The 24,208-nt window shown below is 42.3% G+C and overlaps 1 protein-coding gene across 2 annotated transcripts in view; it reads left to right on the top strand.

Annotated features, from left to right (window-relative positions):
* The window catches only part of amh (anti-Mullerian hormone), a 33,972-nt gene extending 13,026 nt beyond the window's left edge, over positions 1–20,946 (top strand). Inside the window, exons 2-6 of one of the 2 annotated variants that reach the window (XM_069928711.1) lie at positions 1,964–2,145; positions 3,929–4,049; positions 12,007–12,178; positions 16,029–16,120; positions 16,316–20,946. In XM_069928711.1, the coding sequence (XP_069784812.1) occupies positions 1,964–2,145; positions 3,929–4,049; positions 12,007–12,178; positions 16,029–16,120; positions 16,316–16,983 (1,235 nt within the window). In that variant the 3' untranslated portion in view covers positions 16,984–20,946. Of the gene's footprint in view, positions 1–1,963; positions 2,146–3,928; positions 4,050–12,006; positions 12,179–16,028 lie in introns of both variants that reach the window. The other variant, XM_069928710.1, reaches the window with a different exon arrangement.
* The last annotated feature ends 3,262 nt before the right edge of the window (positions 20,947–24,208 follow it).

Below are 24,208 nucleotides of genomic sequence, written 5' to 3'. Positions count from 1 at the left end.
TCAAGTTCATTGTCATCTGATTGCGCAAGTACAATCTGACGAAACAAGGTTCTTCGGTCCTCAGTGCAAAGCGCGCAACGTACAACCAGACATAACTCACATATAGACAAACAATACACATGCAGGACAAAGTATTTCATTTATACAAATAAATAAACACTGTTTAATGAATATAAGAGTCTCGGACAGTTAGCGTGAGCAGTTCCTTTGGTCGTTGAGCATTCTCACAGCCCCATTGGAAGAAGCTGTTTCTCAGCCTGGTGGTTCTGGCTCTGATGCTCCTATATCCCTTCCATCTTTGTGTATCTGTGAGTTGTTTTGGTCTGTATCACGCAAATCCAGTGTTGCCTACCATGGAGCTTTAACCACAGCCTGGTGTGTTTTAACTTTCTTTTTATGCTGAGCCTGGGCTTCTCGGATTTGTTCAAGTCTTTTCTGAAAGAATGATTCCTGATGGGCCTTAAATGCTTTGCGAGATGGTGGATTTTCTTAATCGAGCAGTGATCTGTCACTTAAAATGAAAGAGCCACAAGGCTTTTGTCGTACTCTAAATATTCTTTCATTTTTCAAAGTTCGATCGCTATCTCTACTTTCATGTGCTTGTGTGAGACAAAGATAAGGAGGAATTTCTTCTTTCAGAGGACCATGGTTCTTTGGAATTCTCTTTCCCAGGAAGTTGTGCTATTAGAGTTATTGGTACCGACAGATATTTGAAGCACAAGGGAGTTGAAGAATGGAGGGAGCGAGCAGCAAACTGGTGTTAAGGACAAGATTGAAGCAACCAGATCTTATTGAATGGTGAAACAAGCTTGAGGGGCCATATGGCCAATCCCTGATCTCATTCAAGCTTATCGTTGACTATAATTGATGTCATACCAGGAGTTTGCGGAGGTTTGGAATGCCATTGGAAACCCTGGAAAGTGAGCTGACCGGCAGCATTCACAGTCTGGATTGGGGACATAAAGCCCTCCAAAGGGTAATGGAGGCAGACCAGGTTGTCACCGGCAAAATCCTCCCCACTGTGAAGAACATCTACTGGGAACACTGCCATCAGAGCACAGCAGAAATCATTAAGGATCCACACCACTCAGTCCATGCTCTGTTCTGGCTGCTGCCATCAGGAGAGAGGTCTAGGTGCCACAAGACTCACACCATCAGATTCAGGGACAGCTGCTACCCCTCCACCATCAGACTCCTCAACAACAAACTCAATCAGTGGCTCATTTAAGATCTCTTACTTTTGCATTCTACTGAATTTTTTAATTGCACAGTTTGTTCACATTTCTTTATTTGTTTACATGTGTACGTTGTGCACAGTTTTATTTTGCATTACCAATAAGTTGTAATTCTGCCTCATTCCCATGAAAAAGAATCTCAGGGTTGAATGTTTTGTCATTTATGTACTCTGACAATAAATCTGAAATCTAATGAAAATACATTGAAGGAAGTTGTTTGCAAGCAGTCCAGTAGATATTACAAAGTACAGTGCTGCAGAGAAAGATCAGCTGGTTTGTAGCAGAGGCAAGAAAATCTTTTTCTAATTAGGGTTAATTCAGTTGTCTGATTATGGCAGGAAAGAAGCTATCCTTAAAGCTGGTGGTATGTGACCTCACATGTGGTTGACTTTAATGTGCTAGTTGTGCAGCGGGAGTTATGGATGGAGTTGATATGGATGGAGAGGGAGGTGTATATGATAGATTGGGCCATGCAAACATCGTTCTGCAGTTTCTTGCGGCCTTTGACAAGCTTCTGAAGAAATAGAAGCACTAGTGTACCCTCTTGCATTTAGTTACCACCATCAATGTTGTCGAGTGTTATTCAGTGACAGTCCAGAGAAAGACAGGGTAGAGTTTCCGCTGCTCTGAATCACAAATGATGTCAAGATCTATTTGAACCGTTGTCAGGTCACTGAGAGACATTTCATAAATGTGCTGAACATCTCCCCATTTCCTTTTCCAAACAGTGGACTGGAAAGGGTACAACCTGCAACTCCAATATAAGATGTCAGCTGAAGGGGGCCTGCTTCAGCTAATAGAGGGGTCCGAGATGGCTCTGCTGGTGTTTTATCTCGGACGAAACCAAGGCAATTTCTTCGAAAGCGGAAGGGGACTCAGATTCAGTGAAGTTCATTCGGAGGAACATCAGGTAATTCATTTTTTTAAAAATCAAATACTCAATAAATCATGAGAAACACAAGTTGCAGAGAAATACTTAAATAAAACAAAAACGATGCCAGTTCTTTTTATGATGCATCTCCTAAATGTGATTTGCAACATATTTATTATCACCTCAAAAGTAGCATCTGTTTGCCACAAACAGAGGTAAAAATAGTTACGCTTGGACAAATTATTACTGACCTTCTCTGTATCTTTATTTTCCCAAGCTCTCAATCTTCTTGAGAGATATTAATATCTATTTCTCCCTGTTATGTTTTTGCAGCCTCTGCAAGATTGGCGAGCAGCTGCTGTGATTTATTTTTAGCAGCTCTCACTAGGCAGCCTGCATTAGAAATGTAGTCCACGCTCATGATTTTAGTTTTAATTCCCATTTAGTTCATTTGTACTTGATCCAAATTTGAATGGCCTTTTGTTGCAGGGGGTAATGAAGTCACAAAGCCCATGGGTTTATTGCAGTAAGCTGCAAAGCTGAAACCTCAAATAGAAATAAACGGTGCATCTCAAATCTCTTTTAATTTGCCACAAAGCCAGAGACCCACATTTTGTACTGCTGTCACTTCACAGCCACTCCAGTCTTCATTCTTGTTAACTGTTTGAGGATGGCAATGTCCTTTATCTCTGTACAATGAGCAGAATGGGGTTGCTATTCAATGTAGATTGGACTTAACATTTTTCTTTGTTCATTTTTGGCATTTCCTTGTATTCATTTTATTTGCCTTTCGCAAAACCGGACGATTTTTCAGTAAGTTAAGAAAAGTCTACTGTCTGAAAATTATTACTTATTAGATAGGAGGCCATTCAGCCCCTCAGATTCATGTTTCTCTTTCCATGGATGCCTCCTGTCCTGAGATTTTCCTGTCTTCTATTTTTAATTCAGATTAATAGAATCTGCAATACATTTCTTGATTTTCATAAACAAGTAATTCTACATTGCCCTTCTTCAATTTTATCTGACCAAGTTCACAATTCTGTCACACTTCTTTGATGTTCATATTAGATCGTGCTTTAACTGCTTAACTGTTACTAATGCATCATTTGCTTTAAACATGAACAAATCACTGAGCATTCATGAAGGCCCAAGATTGCTTTCCTTATATTGTTTCTAAAGACTTTTTTGTGCTTTATTTAATTTCATTTTTGCCTCTGTGCCAGTGGCTTTACAGAATAAATACAGTCACTTGAAGCAACAGGAGTTGGGGAAAATATTGGGAAAATGCCAGGGTTCACCAGGTTGATCCCAGGGATGAGGGGGTTAGCCTAAGAGCAGAGATTGAGGCATCTGGGTCTGTACTCATTGGAATTTAGAAGAATGAGAAGGGATCTTATAGAAACATATAAAATTATGAAAGGCATAGCTAAGGTAGAGGTAGATAAGTTGCCTTCATTGGTGGGGAAAACTAGAACTAGGAAACATGGCCTCAAGATCCAGGGTAGAAGATTCAGGACAGAGATGAGGAGGAACTGCTTTTCCCAGAGGTTGGTGAAGCTGTGGAATTTGCTGCCCTTTGCAGCGACCTCAGTCAATATACTTAAGACAAAGTTGGATAGATTTTTACATAGTAGGGGAATTAAGGGATATAGAAAAAAGAGGCAGGTAGTTGAAGATGAGGCGATCATCAGATCAGCCATGATCTCATTGAATGGCAGAGCAGGCCCAACGGGCCGAATGGCTATCTCCTGTTCCTATTTCTTATGTTCTTTATGGGTTTTTATTTATTTTGCTGAGCCATGACATTAAATTTCCTGTTCAGACGGTTTGCTTTAATGAAGAGACGAAGTATATCATTCTGAGTATTAGAGGGAATGCTGGAAAATGTGAAGAGGAGCAACTGTGCATTGATGTTTCCCTAAAAGTCAGGCGTCATTCAAGCGGTGAGTTATTTGCTACCACTTCCTCATTAATAATTCAATGCTCTGTAAATGTAATAAATGCAGAAAAAAATAAATTCCTGCCAGAACTACAATACCATGAGTATGATCTCTTTCTACATGCTTCAGAAGTGGTGGAGTTATTCCTGACCATGATTTCATTCCTACTGTTACAACGGTGACTGTCCAGAGCCTGACTTGAATTTCTGATTGTGTATCCACTTAAACCCATATCTGGAACCTTGGCCTTTTGCTACCTCTGCCCAGATACACGTTAAGGTCCATATTTACAGGAGATTCAGTGATTCTGCGAATGAAAGGGTTATCCATATGAGGACGTTTGACAGCACTTGGCCAGTACATTGGAATTTAGGAGAATGGCATGGGGGTGGGGGGGGGGGGAAATATCTCACTGAAACATTTTGAATGTTGAAAGGTATCGGCAGAGCAGATTTAGAAAGGTTGTTTCATATGGTGGGAGAGTCTAGGGCAAGAGGGCACCACTTCAGCGTTGAAGGGCGTCCGCTTAGATCAGAGATGCAGAGGAATTGCTTTAGCCAGAGTGTGGTAAATCTGTGGAATTTGTTGCCACTGGTGGTTGTGGAAGCCAGGTCATTAGGTACACTTAAGACTAAGATCGATAGGTTCTTGATTAGCCAGGGCATCAAAGGTTTATGGGGAGAAGGCCAGGCAGTGGGGCTGAGATGTAAAATGGATCAACTTATGATTAAATGGGGGGGGGGCAAACTCAGTGGGCTGAATGGCCTATTTCTTCTCCTATGTTTTATGGTCTTAAATCAATTAATTTTGCCTCACTTCTTATCTGGTGTTCTCCACTTCATCCAATGATCTCTTGCTGATGCTCCATCCTTAGCTAATGACCATTTAGTCCTCTATTTGATGAACCACAGTGGCTAAAAAACACACATATGCTGGAGGAACTCAGCAGGTCTCAAGTCAAGTCAACTTTATATACTGTTCATACCACCTGGCACAGTAGGACAAGATAGTGTTTCTCCATGACCACGGAGCATATTTACATAGATATAAGTCAGGAAGTCACTTAACACCTTAAGAAGGCCATAGTACACTACCCACATCTGCCCTGGGAGTTCAAGAGCCTGATGGTTTGGGTTGAAAGAGCTGTTTCCCACTCTGGACGCAAGGGCCCTAGTGCCGGGTGGCAGAAGGGAGAACAATGTTTATTGCTTTCCGCCCGCATCGAGTGTGTACATGTTCTTCACGCTAGGAAGATGTTCCCCAATGGTCTTTTCTGCTTTCCATTCGCCAGAAGTCGAGGCGCTGCTGGGTTTTCTTGGCTATGGCGGTCAGTCTCGCAGCAGCCATAGGAGATAACGATATCTAACTGACAGTTTGGGCCTGAGCCCTTCCTCGAAGTATGAGTGAAAAAAGCAGGCAGATTCCTGCATGAAAAGGCTGGGGAGGGAAGAATGGGCAACGGGAGGAGTACAGACCAATAGACAAAAAGGTGTTAATTGAATATGAATGGGACACAGGAGAGAGGAAAGGTGACAATGGGCCTCTGTGGAAGCAGAGATGGGGGAGAGGAAACAGAGGGAAAAGGGGAGAGAGAAAAATCAAAGCTAGAGGGAAAGAGACAAAGGGATTGATGGGGGTGGGGGGGGGTGGGTGGCTAATGGAAACCAGAAAAGTCCATGCTATGCCATAGTTGGAAGAGGGATTATGAGGTGTCGTTCCTCCCAATTTGTGGGTGGTCTCAGTCTGGCAGTGCATGAGACCATGGACAGGAATGTTGGCAAGTGGGTGTAATGGCTGAGCTCCTTATTTCCAGATACCTTAATTAAAATTCTCACCTCACTATTTACATTCCATTCCACTCATCTCTCCCTGAATTCGGCCGCTCCACAGATCTGTACTAAGGTCATTTTTAAGCCTTGCAGATTTTTTTTTGAGGGGATCTCTAGTGCTATCAGCAGCTGTGGTGATAGCCTGAACCATTTGTTCTGGGAATTAACAGAAAGTGAACTGAAGTAACATTGTTGTTTGATATATTTTGAATTTGGTATGCAATTATCTTTGACGAGTGATGTGACACTTATCGCTTGTTTATGCTTGGTTATGTGAATGCCTTGTGTACCATACTTTGAAATGGCTTTTTCAGACAAAACAACAGATGTACTGAGAGATCTGTTATATTAGCTTGCCAGGATTTGGTATAACTTGCGACTATCATTCAAACAGTGCAGCTGAATGGAGCAGCAGTCGACTGGTTGCCTGCTTTCATGAGGTGTCTCCCCCCTCTGCTTTTTGGGTAGATTGAACGGGTAAAACAGAGCAAAAAAAATGCCGCAAATACTCTGCAGGTCAAGCAGCGTCTCTCTCTCAATTGAGAGAAACAGAATTAACAATTTAAATTGATAGTAAACGGGTGATTACTATCCCAGACTGTTCAGGGCAGCATATGGTTAGCATAACGCTGTTACAACACCGGTCACCTGGGCTTAAATCCACCACTTTCTGTAAGGAGTTTGTATGTTTTCCCAGTGTCTGCATGGGTTTCCCCCCTCTCTCTCTCTCTCTCTCTCTTTTCTCTCTCTCCTAAGATAGACAGGGTTAGAAGGTAGATTGGCCACATGGATGTAATTGGGCAGCATGGGCCGGAAGGGCCCGTTACTGTGCTGTATTTCTAAATTTAAATTTGTTGGTTAAGTTTTGCTTCACTGATGTATGGGGCAGGAGGTGAGTGTTTGCTTGGATAATAACACAGGCCAAGAACTCTTTTCCCCTACACTTACGATCAGGATCAGCTCACCGCATTGTTCTTCTCTGCATTCAGGGTTTGCTCGTCCTACGTTTGCTTCCCTTCCAGAATACGTCCTTCTCTTTCTCATCCCAAAAATCTGCCCAGAGTCAATAATTCAATATTTCAATTGTGACTAGTATTTACCCCTTGCACTAGGAAGGGAATGTCTTAGCCAGTCCTGATTCAGTCCCATTGCAGGATTCGACGTAAAATGTCAACCATCCTCGCTGCTTTCACCGACGTTGCCCGACCTGTTGAGAATCTCCAACCGCTTGTTTGTTGCTCCAGATTCAAGCTTTTCTCGTGTTTCCTGTGCTTTTTGTCCGATTCGAGATGGATCACACCACCTTTTCTATTTACGACAGCAATCACCCAAGGAAGCGCAAGCTGTTGGAAAGGGCAAGAGTCCCATCCTGGACTCTGGCACAGCACCCAATAGCCTGTATGCTCCTGAGGTTGTCTGATCTTGGAAGCTAAGCAGGCTTCTGTACATGGAGGCTCCCCTCCAGAGCTTGGAGGGGAGACCGCCTGGGAACATCAGGTGCTGTAGGTTTCTGTGAGGGGTGCTAGACGAAGTGCCTTATGGTAGACAGAAGTTAAAGAATTTCATGTATGTTACATTCTAAATGTATTACGTAACTTTTTTTTAACCTGAAAACTCTCCGACCAACCCTGTTCCAGTTTTAGTGACTCCACGGGTAACAAGTGGTGTAATACGATGCCACTCTCCTTTCAATACCTATCCTTCCAGCACAATCCAGAAAATGTTGAATTACTGCCTCTAGAAGTCAAGAAAAGGGGATAAAGGTTAGGAAATACACAAAAAGGGTAGCTTGGTTAGTATAACAGTTGCACAACACTGTTACAGCGCCAGCGACCCAGGTTTGAATCTGACGCTGTCTGTAAGGAGTTTGTACGTTCTCCCCATGTCTGTGTGGGTTTCCTCCGGCTGCTCCAGTTTCCTTCCATCCTCCAAAATGTATGGGGTTGAAGGTTATTTTGGGTGAAATTGGGCGGCATGGGTTTAAATGACTGTAATCGGTTTCAACCGTGCTGTAAATAATATTTAAAAATTGAATTTAAAAGCAGCAGGTCCCGCAGAATCTATAGGAATGAAAGGGTGACCTGTGTTTTGGGCCTGAGCCCTTCATCAAGGAGAGAAAGGAGGAATAGATAGGGGGAGGATCACAGGTTAAGAGGTGGGAGGGTAGGAGAGATAAAAGCTGAGAACTGATGGAGGGAGGGGTAGCTCAATGGAGAGGGAAGTGGGGGTGGGATCTGGAGGAAAGGAGACAGAGGAACAGGAAAAAAGAGAGACTCGGGGGAAGAGGAGTTTAACAGAACCTGGAGAAGTCGCTGTTAATGCCATATGGTTGAATAGTGCCTGGAATATTAGGTGTTTTTCCTCTAATTTGTGGGTAGCCTCGGTTTGGCAGGGCATGAGGGCATGGTTAGACATGTTGGTGTGGGAATGTGGTGTGGAATGAAAATGGTTGGCCATTGGGAGTTTCCTGTTATTGCAGCACACAGCGTGAAGGTGCATAATGAAATGATCTCCCAGTCTGCATCCAGTCTCTCCGATGTAAAGGAGACCACAAGGGGAGTACCGGATGCAATAGGTGCCCCTTGCAGATTCACAAGTGAAATCTTGTTCCACTTGGAAGGACTTGAATGGTGGCAAGGGAGTAGATGTGGGTGCAAGTGCAGCATTTCTTGTGGTTATAGGGGTAGGTACTGAGAGGGTAGTAAGTGGTGAACGAGGGAGTCACAGAGGAGAGCAGAAAGGGGAAGATGTGTCTGGTTGTGGGATTATATTGTAGGTGGCAGAAATTGTGGCGAATAATGTTGGATGCGGGGAGTGACAGGCAATCCTGTCCTTGTGTCTCGGGGTAGAGGGGGCCAGAGCAAATGTGCGGGGAAATAGAAGAGATGTGCACAAGGGCTGAGTTGGTGGCAGTAGAGGGGAAGCCACATTTTTTTTTAAAGAACAGGACATCTCAGGTGTTCTGGAATGGAAGACTTCATCCTGGGACCCAACGCGATAGAGGAATTGAGAGAAAGGAGGTGGGTGAAGAAGTGTAGTTGAGGTTAACTGTGGGAGTTACTAGGTTTGTAGAAAGTATCTGCAGAGAGTTGGTCTCCCAAAAATATCAAAAAAGGGGAGGGTGTCACCAGAGAAAGACATGAACTGAAGCATATGCAGAAGATGCAAACCCTAAATCAAATCAAATTGTTCCCTGCAGATTGGAGAATAAAACTAAAATAATCCCATTCCTGGTTCAAAGTCATCTATTACTTATTTCCTCTTTGAATGTTAAATATGCATTGCACTAGGTGGCAGTCTAATCCAAAAGTTAACAAACTTTTAAAATGAACCTTAAAATTAATGTTTTCCTGGAAGTATATTCACCTAATATGACTATGTCAAAAATGTAAACAATAATTTATAGTTTATAACAACCACTTATTCCCTAGATATTAAAATCTTGCACAGGAAAAGCTGTCAAGCGATGTCAGAAATTAAAAGTTAAAAATATACAGGTATTAGATAAAGAGAGAGGCTTAGAATTGTCAGAGTTTGAGAATTGGCATGAGTTTAGAAGACCGAAAAAGATGCCAAGAAATTAATGGAAAAAGAGAAAGAGGAGTATGAGAATAATTTGTTTATTATAAATGTTGGAGGCCGGAGAGATTGTGGACTCCCCCAGCTGATTTTTGTTATGGATTGTTCAAAATCAAGTTTATTATCATCTGGACTGCACCAGATGATGAAACAGCTTCTTTGGACCACGATACAGACACATAAATCACAGTATATAATAATCACATGTATAAAGATACACAGGTACTCATTGTCTTACAACCAAAGTATCGGTTGTACCTCGAAATGGACATGAGTCAGAATTTTGCCTACACGCGTGGAGTAAATAAATCTTAAAGCAAAACTTTTAATCAAACTTTTCATCATCTGAACCTTCCTTGTTAGTTGGCGTCATTTTCATCATCTGAACTTGTTAGTCGGCATCCCGGGATCCATAGGCTGGGTGCGGCCATTTTGATTCCTGAGTGCATGCGAGAGTCTTCAGTTGACGCATTCGCAGTGGGTTTGCGATTTGGAGTTCGGTTGGCGCATGTGCGAGAGTTAAGCAATATTGAATTTGTGCCCTTAACTCTCATGCACGTGCCAACTGAACTCCAATATGTGAACCCTCCATGCATGCACCAAGCAAACTTCCATACACGAACCCACCGTAGATGCGCACGTGAATGAAGATGGCCGCACCCAGCTTATGGACCCCAACTAACAAGTTAAGTACACACATTTTGGCTCTTCCATGCCCTGTATCCCTGTTATAGTTTGTCAAATACAACCTAGACTGTCTAAGTTTTATAATTTTTCTTATTTTTTAAAAATTCAGTCATATGTGCAGATGGACGTAAGTCGGTGAGTACCTGTAATTTAAAATAAATGTATATAAATATTTTGAAATGATTGACACATTTACAGGATACTGTTCATCAATCTCACATATGCAGGAAGAAGCTATTTCTCAGCCTGGTAGACCTGAAGTTGATGTCGATGGTGGACATCAGGCATCAGGCCTTCCTGCACGATGAAATCTCCACATCAGACTTGTGTGTTCTTGGGTCACCCAGAGGAACAGCCCACAAATTCTCATCTTCAGGACACCACTAACATCCAGATTCTGCAACGGCCTTTTTTTATCTGCTCTGAGCTGTGTTGGTGGCAAATCCCAATGATGCGAGGAACCAAAGCTGTCAATACTATACATCCCCCTTGGCCGTCACTCTCTGCTCCCATTGCCTGTCTCTCTGACATCCATCTTCACATTCCACATTTCAACTTTCATAAGCACTAATTTGTTGAAGAACTAAAGCTTTCACTGTCCTGATCTCCAGGTAGACCAGCAACAATGCATCGGAGCAGTAGCTTGTTCCCTGTCATGTTTATTTAAAATAAATTTGTTTACAACACAGTTGAAGCCACTTCCAGCCATTTAATCCCGCGCTGCCCAATTGCACCCAATTGCCTACAACCTGTACGTTTTGAAGGGTGGGAGGTAACTGGAGAACCCAGGGAAAACCCAAGCAGGTGATGGGGAGAATGTACAAACTCCTTACAGAGAGCACCGTGTTGAACCCGGGTCACTGGCGCTGTGATAACGTTACGCTAACCATGCCACCTATATCTTTTCAACTTACCAGTAAAACTCTGGTAATCCAGCATCCTCTTAACTTTCCAGACAATTGAATGTTATTTCCATTAATATCTCAATGCCCTTCAATTCACTTTTTTCCGGAACTTAATGTGTATAATAATAAATTTTCCAATAAATTTTAAGAGAGCAAGTCTGCAGTCCTGGAAAATGGAAAGGGTGTGTGGGAATCAAGGCTCTATGGAGAGGAATGGTGGATGAAGGGGAGCGGATGGGGAGTGGATGCGGAGTGCAGGAACTGGACTCGTGTAAGTGGAATGATTGCATGAGAACTACAGCCTATGTTGTACCAAAGGATTGGGGTGTACAGGAGCCACAGTGCAGAAACTGAGGGAATGTGGGAACTGGGGCTCCAGTTCTGGGTCTGAACTTTGTAATCAGGACTAATATAAAAGCTCTGTCTGTGCATCTAAACTTGAGCTTCCTGTAACCAACCATTTTAACTCCACCGAACCATCCCTGTACGTCCTTGGCCTCATTACGAGGCTCAACGTAAACTTGAGGAACAACACATCCCACTCTTCCAGGACATCCTTGAACCTGATGGTATGAAGATTGACTTCTAATTTTAAGTGACCCCACCCCCATCTAATTCCACTTTTTCCATCTCTTCTCTACCTATTCCTGTACATATTTTTACTCTAACTTTCCCTTCCCTACACCCTAATGATCTCTCCCTCGACCTGTCCCTCCACCTCTCACGCCTTCTGTCCATTACTCTACCATCTCTGGGCCCCTCTCAAGCTTCTTTCACCCAATTCTAAAAGGATTCAGACCTGAAACATTGACATATCATTTCTACCCATGGATGCTGTCCGGCCTGCTGAGTTCTTCCAGGAATTCTTTGCTTTTCTGAAGAGATTGGTTTGTTTGGAACTGCCAATAATAATCATTTGTGCTGACATCCATATGAAGTGGCTCTCCTTTAATGAAACAGGTGCTCGAATGGAGAGAGAAGAGCTTCGGCAGCTTCTGTTTGGCTTTGATGCACGGCGCTTCACCAGGATGACACCAGCCTTGTATTTTCTCATCAAGGATGTGAAGGACAAACTGTCAGAGCCATCCTGCACCTCCACACAGGATGCACAGTCACTGCCACCCTCTGCTGAGTAAGCATTGCTGGGTAACTCTGGATACTGAAGCATTGTTCCATTAAGATGATTTTTTAAATTTTAACAGCATGGTAAAAGGGTCCAATTATCCTTCCAACCCTCGTACATTGGAGCACCCAGCGAAAACCATTGCTGGTCACACAGGGAGAATGTATAAACTCCTTACAGATAGTGCCAGATTCAAATCCAGGTAATAGCATCGTTTGAACCACCACTATTACATTTATTACATTTATTATGTAATATTACATTTAGAATGTTACATCCACGAAATTCTATACCTTTTGACTACCATAAGGCAGACAGAGAGTCTTTATTTACAGGCCTGAGCCTGCTTAGCTTCTGAGATCAGACCATCCCAGGTGTGTTCAGGCTATTAGGTACAGTCAGCAACCTGGGTTCAAATCCGGCGCTGTCGTAAGGAGTTTGTATGTTTTTCACCTGTCTGTGTGGGTTTCCTCCAGGTGCTCTGATTTTTTTTTTCCCCCACATCCTTCAAATTTTAACGAGTTGTAGGTTAATTGGGGTTTTTGGGCAGTATGGGAAGGGACTGTTAGCATCCTGAATGTCTAAATCAAAATTAAAATATTGTGGGGTAAATATTGTGGGAACGTAATCTTCAAGCTCCCTTTCCTTTTCACTATATTTGTATTTCAAGTAATTATCATTTGGAATAAAAAGGAAAGGGAGCTTGAAGATTACATTCCTTTCTTAGTCAACCCCCTTCGGGGACTGGTATAACAGTTCTGAGAAATGCTGTTAGTTACTTGACTGGTCCTCAAACCATACTGTGCAATCACCCTGCTTATGGATAATTACACGCGAGTTTCAAAGCTTTATTTAAAACATCTGTGACTATTATCAGTTTAGAGAATGCAATATCAGACAGATATAATTATTTATTCAAAATTTGGGCAAAATTCACCAATTTAAACTGACAGTGAGGCTTTTCTATGTACTAAATTTCTCACATGAGTGAGACTGTCATGTATCACATCTACAGCCCACAGCACCAGAGTAACTCACTGCTATCCAATTGGGTAAATTTTATCCGTGCGTTAAGCAGCCATTTTCAACCGCTGGTTGGCTATGACCTCCTTAGAACTCTGCTCAAAGCTTGTGGGTCCCCTTCTCTGTGAAGCAATCGTTTAGTTAGTTTCTTCCCTACTGCGAACTACATTAAAAAACATAAAACATATTTGATGATTTCAGTCGGTGGCCCTTCCTTAAATCTGCTGTGGCCACCAGGGGGGAGTATGGCCCCCGATGAGAACAAGGAAAACAGAACATTACATTTGTTGACTATGTCCTAACTCGTGTGAGAAATTAACACTGAGAGACTGAGTGAAGTGACTATTAACATGCATTGTAATTTTACCACATTTCTTTGTCAACTAAAATAATCTATTGTTGGAATGAATTCACCCTCTGAAACCTGCTGTGTTTCCAAACTTTTTCAGGGTGTGATATAACTAAATTAATTCTGCTGTTGATCATTGCCTTTGCGGGATATATTAAGCACAATGTTCAGGTTGTTCAATCTGGAAGATACACAAATTGCTGTGCTTAACTGCCAAACCATTCTATCAAATTAAATTGCTGTATAGTTAAACTGGCCATTCATCTCATTTCTCTTCACTGTCTGGTAAACAAATACTCTGCTACAGAGTGATCAGAGGCTGGACATTATGATGTGAAACTGCAGGTCCCCATGCAGACATTGACCAGATGCACCGCACATCACTGTGGTGCAAAGATATTCATGGGCTGTTCACCAATAGTTCTAGCAAGTGTTGAGGAGGAGTGATGGAGGAAGTCGGGATCATGCTTACTCCCTGTCCCACGGTGAGGTTTTCAAGTGCTAAAGTGAACAATGTAGGTGGAAGTCTGCAGAGGGAAGGGGGAAACAACAGCAGTAATGTATCAAAGGTAGCAATTGATGCAGGGCAGGTATATTTGCTATTCATCACTTTCAAGGATGAAATGACCTGTGACATTATTTGGCAGTGATTCACTGTGATTACACTCACGAACAGAACCCTGGCGAAACATAACACCCTTGCACTGTTTTTAACTACGATTTTCCATACCCTTCTCTAGTTTTGATCTTTCCTTCATACTATTATGAGCCCAGAGGACCCCAAAACCTATCAGCAATAGATATTCACCAAGGCAAATGGTTACTTAAACAAAAGTTACTTTTAATTATCTTTGAACATGAAAACAGAATCTTAACTAACCTAACTTAATCCCCTTCTAATTCTAAGCACGTTGCATGTGTAATGTGTGTTTAAGTTCAGAAAAGTTCTTTGATTCACAGTCTAATCTCACCTCATTTCTCCAAGTTCACAGGTTGCAGGTAATTCTTATACTGTGCACAGAATTTAACCTTTATAAAGTTCACCAGGCTCTATCAATGATGGTGTTTTTAACCCTTTGTTCACGAGCAGTACAAAGCATATACACTTGTACGTACAGAAACGTGTATTTGAACAGATGAAGTCTAATTCTATGTTTAATGGTTTCCTAAATCCAGTGAAACACGTAAGTCTGCAGACTCTGTGATTGTGGTCAAATCACAGAGATGCTGGAGGAGCTCACCTGGTCTTGCAGCGACCATAGGAGGCAAAGATATATAATCGACATCTCGGGTCTGATCCTTTCCCAGGCTGGAAATGTTGGTTCTATATCTTTACTGTGAGACCAGCTGAGTACTTCCAGCATCTCTGTGTTTTCTAAATCCAGTGATAGACTAGAGAGGGAGGGTCAAAATAGAAAAATAAAGTTGCATTAAGAATCCTTTCTCCAGGTCTAAAACCAGATCCACCAACATATATAGGTTATTAACAAAAATAAAACAATTGCTGGAGGAAATCGGAGGGTCAGGTTGCATCTGTGGAGTGAATTGGACAGTCAATGTTTTGGGCCGAGACCCTCGTCAGGACTGAAGAAAGGTCTCAACCTGAAATGTTGACTCTCCATTTCCCTCCGCAGATGCTGCCTGACCTCTGAATTCCTGCAGGCTCTTTTTTTTAAACTTCATATTCCAGTATCTGGAGACTGGTGTGTCTCTGTCAAAAAGAATAGAGCATAAAACAGTCCAGTTAAGTGAGATGCAACACGCAAATGTGCTGGGGAAACTCAGCAAGTCCTGTAGCATCCATGGAAGTGAAGGGTAAGCAGCGATTTGTGTCTGAGCCCTCTGTCAGGAATAAGGAAAAACAGGTATATGGTAGAATAAAATAATGGGGATTGGGGAAGAATGAGACGAGAGGGGGAAGGGGAGGAGGCGCAGGTCAAAAGGTGAGGTATAGGTGGATACAGGTTGGAAGGTAGAAGAGAAATGAGCTGAGGTGACAGGGAAGAGGTCAAAGAAGGGTGATAAAAGGAAGGAGTGGGGAGATGGAAAGAAAGAAGATAGGGGCTAGGGAAAAAGAGAGAGTTGATGAAAATTGGAGGCTGATATTGATGGGGTCTGTTTGAAGTCTACTGAGATGGAATGCCTCTAATTTGTGGGTACAAAGCCATGGATAGACATGGCAGTGGTGTATGGAATCGTATTGGGTGGCCAATGATGGAAAGTGACGGTGGACAGAGTGAAGGTGCTCAACCAAACCACAACGGGACCACCGGATGCAGTAGATGACCCTTACATGTGAAGTGTTGCTTCACTTGGAAGGAGTAGTTTGGGGCCCCAAATGGCGGTGAGGGAGGAGCTGTGGGTGCAAGTGTACCACTTTTCCGGTCTGTATACCTTGTCCATGAGCAATACAAAGGATATCAAATGGTAGGCATAGAGAGATGTTTTTGAATACACAAATCCTAATCCAGTCTATTCTACTTTTAGTGAAGCCTCCAAAGTGATGAGAAGATCAGGGAGTGAATATTTGGAAACATTGGACCTTCCATCCCACTCACCACCAAGACACGGGCCTCTACGTGAGTTCCTACAACAACTTGATAGATTTTTGAATGTTGTATTAGATTATTCAACTGACCAAAATTCCAGGTCTGTGCTTCACCTTGACAAAGAAGCCATCGAAAGCCTTCCCCATCACTCACTGAATATTTCAAATGCCCACGTCTTGGAGCTGCTGGTTCATTCAGAAGAACCTTTTGTATTTTTATTGCCAGAAAATGCGGAGAACTTTTTGGAACGAATAAAACAGCGCGGAAATGTTGGGGAAACCGAGGAAAAGATACATCAGCTTTTTCTCACCAAACTAAAGAACACAATCAGAAAAGTACTGGAAATTCCAATTTTTCGGAATGAGGAAGTTCTAAAGCGGCTGATTCATTTACTAAATGAGTGCAACTATCCCTTCCCACTTCCAGACTTCCCCTGGATTAACATCCATCCACAAGATATCCAAAGGAAGATGAATCACAGGCAAAAGATCTACTCTACGTTTTTGTTGCTGAAGACACTACAAACAGTGAAGACATTTTGGGAAAAGAGACAAAGACTTTTTAGGCAAAACAGAAGTGCCACTAATCACTCAGTCTGCAAATTGGAGGAGCTCAGCATTGATTTTGAACATTCGTCATATGACTGGATTTTGGTTCCAAAACGGTACAATATTCAAAATTGTGTTGGGTCCTGTAGGATTCCTTTAACAGGAAATGTATCAAATCATGTTGTCTTACTTATTAAAATGCAGGAGCAAGGTCTTCCGACAAAACGAGAGCCATGTTGTGTTCCAGTGGAGTATTCCGAACTGCTCATGGCTGTTGTCAGTGATCAAAGCAGTATGATTACTGTGTACAAGAACATGGTGGCAGAGGAATGTAAGTGCAGATGACCCAGGGTTGCTGGCTCAAATGTCAGGAAATTCCAATGTACAATTTCATAACGAACATTTACGGTGACATTTTTGTCAGCTGAGTTGCATATTTTCTCACAGTACCACATATGTTACCGTGATCATATTTTATAAGAGTTCAATTATGATTTCAGTTTGCTTCATTTGTTTTCAAATTGGTCAGAATTTGAAAATTCAAGTATTTCATTTGTTATAGAACAGTATAGGCCATTCAGCCATGACGTTGTACTGAATTATCTAAACCTACTCCACCACAATTTAACCCCTTCCTTCCTCATACCCATAACCCTCTACTTTTCTTACATCCATGTGTCTATCCAAGAGTCTTTTAAATATACCATCCTCCACCATCACTCCCGGCAATGCATTCTGTGTGTAAAAAAAAACTTAACTCTGATATCTCCCCAAAACTTTCTTCCACTCACCCTAAACAGATGTCCTTTGGTATTTGCTATGATTGCCTTGGGCAAAAGAGGCTGGCTGTCCACCCTATCCATTTCTCTCATAATCTTAATTTCTTCCATTAAGTCACCTCTCATCCTTTGACGCTCCAAACAAAAAAGTGCTAGCTCCGTCAACCATGCTTCATGTGACATATTTTTCAATCCAGGGAACATCCTGTTAAATCTCCTCTGCATCCTCTCCAAAGCATTTTCATCCTTCTTGCCATGAGGTGGCCAGAACTGAACACAATATTCCAAATGAGTTTTATAGAGATGCAACATTACCTCATGGTCCTTGAATTCAATCCCCTGACTAATGAAGGACAGCACGCAGTAGAACTTCTTAATTCCCTATCAATGTGGGTCAACCTTGATGGATCTCTGGACTTGAACCCCAAGATTCCTTCATTCCTGCCATTAACCACAAACTCTACCTGCTCACTTATCTGGATTGAACTCCATCTGCTACTTCTCTACCCAATTCTGCATCCTATCTCCCGGTATATCCCATTGTAATCTACAATAACTTTCTATACTGTTCACAACACCTTTATGTTATCTGCAAAATTACTGACCTAGCCCTCCATTTCTTCATTTATAAAAATTGCAAATATCGGCAATGCTCCAGCAACCTTCCCTCACTTCCTGGTTTACACCCTGTCTGGACTAGGGGACATATCTATCTGAATGTTTTTTAAAAAGTCCACCACTTCCTCTTTCTTAACCTCCACTTATTCCAGCACATAAGCCTGCTTGATACTGACTGCACATCGAAGCATGAACACTGAAGTGAAGTATGTTCATTTTGTGCCTCCCTACTTCCTCTGCCTCTGGGAATGTTCCCCGCCCCCCTCCACCCGCCCACTTTAACTCTAAGCGGCTTCACTCTCTCTCTAGGCACCCTTCAGCTCCTCACTTGCATGTAGAATGCATTAATATTTTCCTTAATCCTATTTTCCAAAGCCTTCTCATGCCCCCTTTAGCTCTCCTAAGTTCTTCCTAGTTACCATACAATTCTTACAAGCCCTTCCTGTCTCTTGCTTCCTAAACTTTATGTATACATCCTTCTTCCTCTTGATTAGCTCTTCCACCTCTCTAGTCATAACAACCACCCTGTTATTTTTGCATCTTTCCAAAATCTGTCCACTTTTCTTCCCTTCAGTATCCCGGAGGCTACTTGGGGCCCATCAAACTCTCCCAATAGTGATCGCTCCCTTCCTGTTTCTGACTTCCACCCATAATGACTCAAGAGACAATCCCTCCACAATGTCCTTCCTTTCTGCAGCTGTAATATTATCCCTGATTTGCAATGCCATCCCCCTGCCTCTTTACCTCCCTATGACTTTTCAATCATCCAAACGCCCTGAACTTGCATCAGCCAATCACGTTTCTGTAATGGCCATGATATAATCATGCTCCACGGTCTCAGTTCATCGCCCTTATTTCTAATGCTTCTTGCAATAAAGTAAACATATTTCAACTCATCCAACTGACTGTATTTATACTCCATTCACTGCCTATCTTTCCTCACAGTCTCACTGCACATTGCGTCTACCTTTTCACCAATTGCTCTATTATCAGACCTTATCTGGTTCCCATTCGCCCACCGAGCTAGTTTAAATCCTCTCCAATAACTCTAAGAAACCTGCCACAAAGATATTGGTCCCTCTCAAGTTCAAGTACACCCAGCCCCTTTCTCACAGGTCATACCTTCGCCAGAAAAGCTCGCAATGATCCAGAAATCTGAGTCCCTGCTCCCTTCACCAACTCTCCAGCTACATGTTCATCAGCCATAACTTCCTATTCTTGCCCTCACTGGCACATGGCACAGACACCAATCCAGAGACTACTACCCTTGCAATCCTCAATTCAATTATTGGAATGGATTTTGAAATGTGGATTTGATTTGGTTTTTTTTTTAAATTCTCGTTAGAAAGTGGGCAATTTGCAAAATGTAACAAGCCAAAGAAAATTTTTACATTTGTCTGATCCCTAATCAAACCAAAACTCTGTGTTTGTGTGTGGGTGTGGATGGAGGGTGCATGTAGGTATGTGTGTGGATGTGTTTGGATGGGGGTGTGTGTGTGTGTGTATGGGGGGTATGTGTTTATGGAGTGGGGTGTGTGTACATGGGGAGGCATGTGTTTGGGGGTCATGTGCTTCAGTGTGTGTAGGTGTGGATAGGGTGTGTTTGTGTGTGTGTAACACAATGGTGCTTAACAGAATCACCTAATGAAATGGCATGTTGGAAACTCACCAAAATGTAAGGAGAACATTTGATTAAAAAATATCCTTAATATTGCATAGAAAATAATTATCAGAGTGGAGGGAAGGCTGCAACAACTGTGAGCATATGAAGAAGAAACTCAACATCTTAGATGACAATGTAATATCTGAAAATGTAAATTAGCAAACAGCTATGGACTAATTCATGTATGTATCCATATATTGTGTAACCTTTGTCATTTTATGCCTTGTACAGGTCGAGTACCCCTTATCCGAAATACTTGGGGCCTTTTGTGTTTGGGTTTTTTTAAAATTTTGGAACAATGGAACCAAGCAGCACAGTAATATCCAGCAGAATTCCTGCATCAGTGGTTAGAGCAACAATAAATAATGACGGCTTTTTGAGCGTAAACAGGATGCCACAAGTGGAAAATTCACATGAAATGTTTAGCGTTTAACAAAAAAAAGATCTCCCCACTGCTCGCTGGTCCTGACACCTCCCCACTGTCACTGCCGGACCCCGACACCTCTCCACCACCGCCGGCGGCCCTGACATCTCCCCATCGTCGCTGGTGGTCCTGACACCTCCCCACCACCGCCGCCAGTCCCAACACCTCCCAGCTCCATTTGGCATCTTCCCGGACAGAAGCAAAGTTTTTTTTACTGTTATTGTAATCAAACTGGTGCCAGTAGACCATCAGAGCCCCACTTGGGCAAGTTAGGTGTTGAATATTTTTCAAATTGTGACATCACGTTGGCTCTAAAAAATAAATTTCATTTTTGGATTTTTTGGTTTTTGGATCTTCAGATAAGGGGTACTCTATCTGTATAGAAGTTTTTGAACAATCTACTTTATATTAAGTATTCATAATAATCAGCTTTATTTTCTGAACTAGCCTCTGGGTCCTCTAATAACAAAAGCTGTTATTTTAGAGAATGCTTTTGAATTTATGATTTAGTGTATAATGGTATTAGAATTAAGGTGGAAAAACTGGAGGTCAAGTTTGTGATCTTGTCAGTTCTTTGATGAGGAAGTGGAAAACACTGATGTCCATCTCCTGTCAAGAGACAAAGTGTTGCTCTTCAATGCAGGACCAGGACCAGCAGGTCACAACATTACTCAAAAGAGCAAGGGTTAAATCAGAGAAAAGTTTCTTAAATGTTCCATGGACAATAATGTGACACCAGAAAGTCTCCTGTTCTCTATTGCTACATTTGTTTTGTATTTTGCAATATTATCCAATAATTAATAATAAAATTTGTATAAATCTCAGGTCTTTCATCATCTTTGGAATGCCAGAGTGAATGTATCCATTATCGGCAATGAGCAATTAATATGCAAATGTTTCTTCTAAGATCAAAAACTTGGCAATACGATATATTTTAAACTCAAACAAAGCGTACGCAGGTTATAGATTGACTAAGGTATTTGGGTGGCCTGAGCTTGTAGGCCAGAAAGGCCTGTTACCGTGCTGTATGTATAAATTTAAAAAATAAAATAAAATAAAAAATAAAGAGCAGTAAATGCTCAGCCCTCGGCTCATCGGGCAGGATCTCTAGGGCGAAAAACAGGGTTAATGTTTCAGATTGAAGTCACCCAGTCTGCTGAATGTTTTCTTCATTTTCTGATCTTGTTCCAGTTTTTCAGCATTTATAACATTTTAATTATTATTAAATCTTTAACCTATTGTTTAGAATATTATGATCGTTTAACATGATAAATTTGGGATGCCCTCCATCGATACACATCTAGCCATATTCTTCACGATTCTGTGCCGCAATAGAAATTTATAATCAAAATTGAGGTCATGAGTCTGATCACTGATGCCTTGTTGTGATAACTGTTGTATGTTGGAATAGGAGGGATATTTGACATCACTAAGTGGACAGGACATTTAATGATAAATCTGACAAATGCAACATTTTCTTTTCAATTCAGTCACTGACCCATTAGTTGAAGTAAAAACACAACGCTGGAGAAACTCAGCAGGTCAAACATTTTGGGCTTGAGCCCTTTATCGGCCATTAGGTGAACTTGTGTCTAGTACTGGAACACCTTGCAATTAATCCAGAGGTACTTCTCACCTCCAGTCATCACTCTCCCGTGGCTTCCAACCTCATTGTTTCCTGTCTCTGCACTGCCCAGTTCTACCTCCTACCTAAGATACACAAACCCACTTATCCAGGTAGACCCATTGTTTCTGCATGGTCCTGCCCCATTGAACTAGTATCACCTTACCTTGACTCCATTTTTTCTCCCCTGGTCCAGGCCCTCTCTACCACCATCCACAATGCCTCACATGCCCTCCATCTCTTCAAAGACTTTCAATTCTCTGAACTTGACCACTTCATTTTCACTATGGACATCCAATCCAATCTCTTTACACCTCCATGCTCTGTACAGAAGGTCTCAAAGTCCTTTGTTTCTTTCTTGACAAGAGACCTAACAAGTCCCCCTCCTCCACCACCACTGCCCTCCTCCGCCTGGCAGAACGTGTTCTCACCCTTAATAACTCCTTTGGTCCCAGTTATGCCTGCCTTTTTGTTGGCTAAAAAGATTAGGGCCCCAAACAGTCCTTCCAAGTGAAGTAACACTTCACTTGTGTATCTGCGGGAGTGATCTACTGCAACTGGTGCTCCCATTGTGGCCTTGTCTACATCGAAGAGATTGGATGCAGACTGCGAGATCGCTTCCTGAGCACCTTCACTATGTCCACATCAGTGACAGGGATCTCCCAGAGGTCAACCATTTCAATTCTGTGCCCCACCTCCATGCTGTCATGTCTGTCCATGGCCTTGTGTACTGTCAAACCAAGACCACCCATAAATTGGAGGAGAAGCACCTAATATCCCATCTGGGCACCCTCCAACTGGATAGCCTTAACATCGAATTCTCTGCTTTCTGCTAGCCCACTCCCTATTCTCCCTCTCTTCCCTTTTCTTCTTGCCCCAGCTCTCCATCCCTTCCCTCTCCATTCAGAGAGCCATCCCTCCTACCCTCGCTTGCTGGTGGCCCCTCCCTCCCTTATCCGCCTATTACTTCCTGCCTGTGGGACTGGGCTCCTCCCCCTTTCTCCAGCCCTCCCACGTGTATCCACCTATGACTTGTGTTAGCCCATGCTCCTTCCCCTGCCCTTCCTCCCCCCTACCCCTGCTTTTTATTTAGGCATTTGCCTGCTTTTTTGCTCATACCTTGATGAAGGGCTCAGGTCTGAAACATTGGTTACCCTTTACCTCCTGACACTGCCTCATGACCCGCTGAGTTTCTCCAGTACATTTGCGTGTTGCACCCAATTTGCTAGTTTGCTTTGCCACTTCTGCTTTCATATCCTTGCTCATTGTCCTTTTTTTTTTAGCCTTCTCTCTCATACTGAAGGTAAAATTCAATCATACTAAAGGCAAGTTCACTATGAGCTCATTAATTAAAACTCTATTTTTGTACAATATCGGGTCTAATATAGCCTGATTTTCAGATGTGCTTTTCTGAGAAACTATTCTGGGAACACTCCATAGACTCAGCTAGTCTTCTTTTATCTAACTGATTTGTTTTAGTCTATATGCAGACTAAAATTCCCATGATTATCAAAGTATCTTTTTAATAGCTTCATTTCTTTCTTTAAACTCTAGCTTACTGTGACGGTTATTGTTAGTCAGAATTCGTTATGAATAAGTCACGAAATTCATTGTTTCGCAGCAGTATCACAGTACAAACATTCATATAAATCACCTTACAACAATAAATAAAAATTGTGCATGAAAATTCAAAGTAAGGCAGAGTCTTTGGTTCATTGATCATTCAGGAATCTGAAGGTAGCGAGGAAGGATCTGTCCTTGTGCTGCTGAGTGCTTGTCTTTGGGCTCCTGCACCTTTTCCCCGATGGCAGAAGAGTGAAAAAGGCTCAGCCTGGGTGCTGGGGTTAAGGACTGCCATTTGTCGATGTCCTCGACGGAGTGAAGACAGATTGAAGCAATGTCGCAGGCCGAGTTAACGACCCTCTGGAATTTTTTCTTGTCCTGAGCGTTGGCACCTCTGTACTAGACAGTGATGTAACTAGCCAGAATGCTCTCCATTTTGTAGAAGTTCATGAAAATCTTCGGTGGCGTACCAAATCTCCTCAGACACCTCACAAAGTATAGCTGTTGGCGAGCCTTCTCCGTGATTGCATCAACATGGGGGCTCCAGGACAGATCCTCGGAGATGTTGACACCCAGGAATTTGAAATTATTGACCCTCTCCACTGTTGTCCCTCGATGAGGACAAGTTTGCGTTCTGATTCCCTCCTGAAGTCAATAATCATGTCCTTGGTTTTGCTAACACTGAGCGCATTTGTTGGCGCGACACCACTGATCTATCTCCCTCCTGTACGCTTCCTCATTGCTGTTTATAATTCTGCTGACAACGGCAAATTTGTAGGTAGGATTGGAATTGTACCTGGCCACACAGTCATAGGTGTATACTGAGTTAAATATACATCCTTGAGGTGCATCTGTGTTGATAGTCAGAAGGAGAAGATGTTGTTTCTAATTCATACTGA

Source organism: Narcine bancroftii, chromosome 3 (genome assembly GCF_036971445.1).
Source record: "Narcine bancroftii isolate sNarBan1 chromosome 3, sNarBan1.hap1, whole genome shotgun sequence".
Classification (NCBI taxonomy): domain Eukaryota; kingdom Metazoa; phylum Chordata; class Chondrichthyes; order Torpediniformes; family Narcinidae; genus Narcine; species Narcine bancroftii.
Note: the sequence above shows the minus strand (reverse complement) of the source record. Positions and strands in the feature narration are given on the sequence as shown.